This window comes from Oryzias melastigma, linkage group LG17 (assembly GCF_002922805.2).
Source record: "Oryzias melastigma strain HK-1 linkage group LG17, ASM292280v2, whole genome shotgun sequence".
NCBI classification, from domain to species: Eukaryota; Metazoa; Chordata; class Actinopteri; order Beloniformes; family Adrianichthyidae; genus Oryzias; species Oryzias melastigma.
Window position 1 is genome coordinate 31,390,852 of NC_050528.1, and position 3,843 is coordinate 31,394,694.

Genomic DNA, 3,843 nt, shown 5'->3' on the forward strand with positions numbered 1-3,843 from the left:
TTGGTAGCAATGGAAATGACAAATATTTGATTCAGAGTAAGGTTAAGGCAGCAAGTCAAAACCAGAGACCCGTCAAAACAACATATTACATCTAAATCAAGTCTAAACTGGTTTACTTTGGCAAACTGGTATTAGAATTAAAATGGAATTATCTGAGTAAAAATGAACTTTTTGACACTTTACATTCCTGGGACATGTGAGACTTCATCTAGGAACCCACGAAACTCAGAAAAATGCAACAAATTGAAAATCATGTAAATGTTTTTGCTTGGGGGTAAATCACCTGGCCATTGGGCTCTAGGATTAAAAAGTAAAACAAAGATGACAAAAATTGCTTTACGTTTTTGACATAAAGACAAGTTAATGTGTAGAATTGATTTTATTGAAGAAACAGCACCAACTCATTCCTAATTTTAAGATTGAAAGAGTTTTTGCCTTAAAATTTGCTTAATTTTACCGTGCATCACTGCTGCTTAACAAGCAAAAACAGATTTGTTTTCTAACTTTTGTTGAGAGTACGCAGATTCACTTATTATGGCTGAAATACATTTATAAGATTTACTTTCAGGCACCGAATGTCATATTTGTGAGTCTCTAAAATAAAAGAACAACAAAAAATAATTAGACAAAAACCATCGTTGTGGTTGAGATGAATGTTAAATTTTAAGTTGAAGTACAAACGTGGTGAAGAAAGTCCAATTTTTAGGTGAAGTTACAATGTAAATGACTGAATGTAACATTTAAGTGCCCACGTGTGGTCACCTGCTGGTTTAGTAATGAAGATGAAGACAGGAGACATTTAGAGATAACTATGACATTCAGTCAGTAAACTGAATTTAGTTCAAAAATCTGTTTTGAAATGAGGCTTTTTATTTAAAGCTCAATGAACGGTTTGTAGTAACTCCTGTGTTGATTCTTTTTCCTACAGAAAAGAATGAGAAGAAACCTCCAAAGGCGTACCTGATCCACGCCGGTCTGGAGCCGCTCACCTTCACCAACATGTTCCCCAGCTGGGAGCACCGGGAGGACGTGGCTGAGATCACAGAACGGGTCTGTTTCGCCACCTGACGGGTGTTGCTGCTCATGCACGCGTACATGCACAGACTCAACAACTGTTTCTGTGGCTGCAGGAGGCAGAGGTGTGTAACCAGATCATCCTGGTGGAGGACGTGCTGGCCCGCCTCTGTCAGAACTCCTTCCCCCTGTCTCAGCTGCAGGCCCGACCCCTCCCGGAAGGAGTCGACCCGCTACGGCTGGAAGTCTACCTGTCCGACCAGGACTTTGAGGTACGAGAAACCACACTGTCAATTCATTGTTTTCAGTGTTCATTGAAAACAAACTTTTTGGATTCAAATTTACACTGGTTGTGAAGTTCTTCAGATGAAAAAGACAAAATCTCTTTAGTACCTCAGTGACCATCTAACTTCATAAAACTTTCACTTCACAGAGCGACTTGTAGGTGGATTCAGGTAAGAGGAGCTGCCCGTGTGATTCCTCAGCACAGGCGTCTTGTCCTCCTGCCGAGCATGTCAGCACTGACTTCCTTTTGCTTAATAACTGTGAAACATTCCTGCGTTTTGAGAGGTTGGGGAGCAAACACTGCGCTCTGCTGCACATTTATATCTAAATCTCCACCCATGATAGGCCCCTGTCATGTGAGGCTTTTGATGAGCTGCAGGGCCATCGTCTCAGACGATCACAAATCAATCAAGTCAATCAGAGATTCTGCAGACAAAAGAAGAAGAAGGTGATAAATACACTGCAGAGCAACTTTAAAGATGAGGCAGATCCCCCAATACTCAAAGCAATTCTTTATCCAATAGAATTTAAGTAAACTTGGCTAATATGTGGTTCTGTTACTTAAAAGAGCTGCTGTCTGAAAAAGACATGCTGTGGCAGATGACTCAGATCAATTTTGTTTATAAAGCCCAAAATCACAACATGGTTATCTCAACGGGGTTCACACCCGTAATCGCACAAAAACATAAAATCAATTATAAAATATAAACAATAGCTGGTTGATAAACCAAACAGACTACACTGGGCATCCCTGCCCTTAGACCAGAGGTGTCAAACTCAATCACACAAGAGGCCAAAAACCAAAACACACCTCCGCGGGGCGATCAGGATGAACATTTACTGAACACTGTAAAACGAAATTTTTAAAACTTTAAAACCATGACTTTATAACATAATTATGAACTAGATATATGGCATTACCAGTGATAATGCTAGCAATGCTGTAAGCTAAGTTAAGTTAGTTAAAGTAAGTTAAAAAAGTTGCTAAATGCCAAATTAGCCTAAAAAAGCAAAAGCATGTTTGCTAAAACATCTAGGTTGCAGCTGAAGAAATAGCTAAACTATAAAATACCCTAAGAAAACTGGAAAAAACAAAACAAAATTAGTATGTAAATATTTGTCATAGGGTTGAACATACTTGATAAATGTATGTACAACCCTATCAATTAGTCTAACTCAAAATAAGCCAAAATTAGTCAAAACAGCTAATATATAGCTGAAATATTAGCTAAACTCCTAAATAGCCTAAAACATCTTAGTAAATCCCAAAAGCTAGCAGAATGCCAGTTTTTAAAACTTTAAAACCTTAACTTTTTAACATTAATATGAGTAATAAAAAGGCAGGAATATTATTCCAGAATAAATCAACTTAAAAACAAATGATAAAGAATAAAGGAAAGGAGAAGTGAGTGATGTCTGTTAATCTGGCTTGTAAATAATTTCTATGTCTCTCTTAAAGTGTCAAAAGTAACTGTAAAAACAGTGTCTTAAGCATCATCGTTTCCACCATACATTATGTCTTATCTGTTCCTTAATCATATTACTGATCCATGCCAGGAGGCCAAACAGTGACGAGACTCTGAACTTATTTTATAGGCAAAACTGCTGAGTGCCCCTCAAAGAGCTGAAGGAAAAAAATAATTATTCGAATTGTGACTTCTTTTTTTTTAACATTATGATTTTTAAGATACAAGAATTAGTTTTTTATCTGGTGCTTAAGCCTGTAACACCTGAGGCGTCGCTTAAACACAAAATCATTAACATACTGAAACTTTTCAACCGTTAACACAATCTATGTAATTCCAGCAGATTGTGAAGGAGAAAAGCAGCCTGAAGTTACAGTAAATCACAGAACATAAACACTGGAGCTCCGGTGTTAAAGGGTTCAAATAAGAATATCAGGGGTCAAAATAAAAGAAAGGAAGAGTGGAATTATAGAGAAAATGTAAAATTGAGGACGTTCCTTGGATTAGGAACAATGCATCTTTACTCTACAGTAAGAAGTCCAGTTCAGTTAACAAAATTCACTCCTTTGGATAACCTTCATAACAAATAATAAACATATGAAGAATTTGTTGCTGTTTTTTAAAACAAAATTAGCCAACTAGGCATAAAGTAAACATTTAGAAGCACAAAAAAATAAAATGTGACATCACCATAATGTTTATTAGTGAAAAACTTAGAGCAAAATAGCAAAAGGATAGGTCAACTTTTGATCTTAAAAAGGGACCTGTAAAAATGGGGCATTAAATTTACACAACTTGGAGGAAAACAAAAATAGTAATATAAACAAATAACAAAAAAAGAAAAATGACTAAAATACCAGAAATAGATATTACTCAGAGCAATTTAAGACTGTGTAGCAATCTGACCAGCAAATTCGGTACCAAGAAAAAGCAAAATAAAGCAAAGACCAGTAAATATGCAAAAACAAAAGAAAAAAAACTCCAAACAAGAACTGAGTGAACATTAGCACAAACTGTTGACGTTTTTAATAAAACCCAAAAAGTTTGGCAGGTGCAGACAGTGAGGTCGAACAGTAAA

The 3,843-nt window shown here is 36.4% G+C and overlaps 1 protein-coding gene across 8 annotated transcripts in view; it reads left to right on the forward strand.

Moving 5' to 3' along the window:
- The window catches only part of LOC112150924 (supervillin), a 61,946-nt gene that overhangs the window by 56,525 nt on the left and 1,578 nt on the right, over nucleotides 1–3,843 (forward strand). For 7 of the 8 annotated variants that reach the window (XM_024279525.2, XM_024279464.1, XM_024279508.1 and 4 more), the window contains 2 exons: nucleotides 929–1,050; nucleotides 1,131–1,286. In XM_024279525.2, coding sequence (XP_024135293.1) covers nucleotides 929–1,050; nucleotides 1,131–1,286 — 278 coding nt within the window. Of the gene's footprint in view, nucleotides 1–928; nucleotides 1,051–1,130; nucleotides 1,287–1,447; nucleotides 1,470–3,843 lie in introns of all 8 variants that reach the window. The other variant, XM_024279492.2, reaches the window with a different exon arrangement.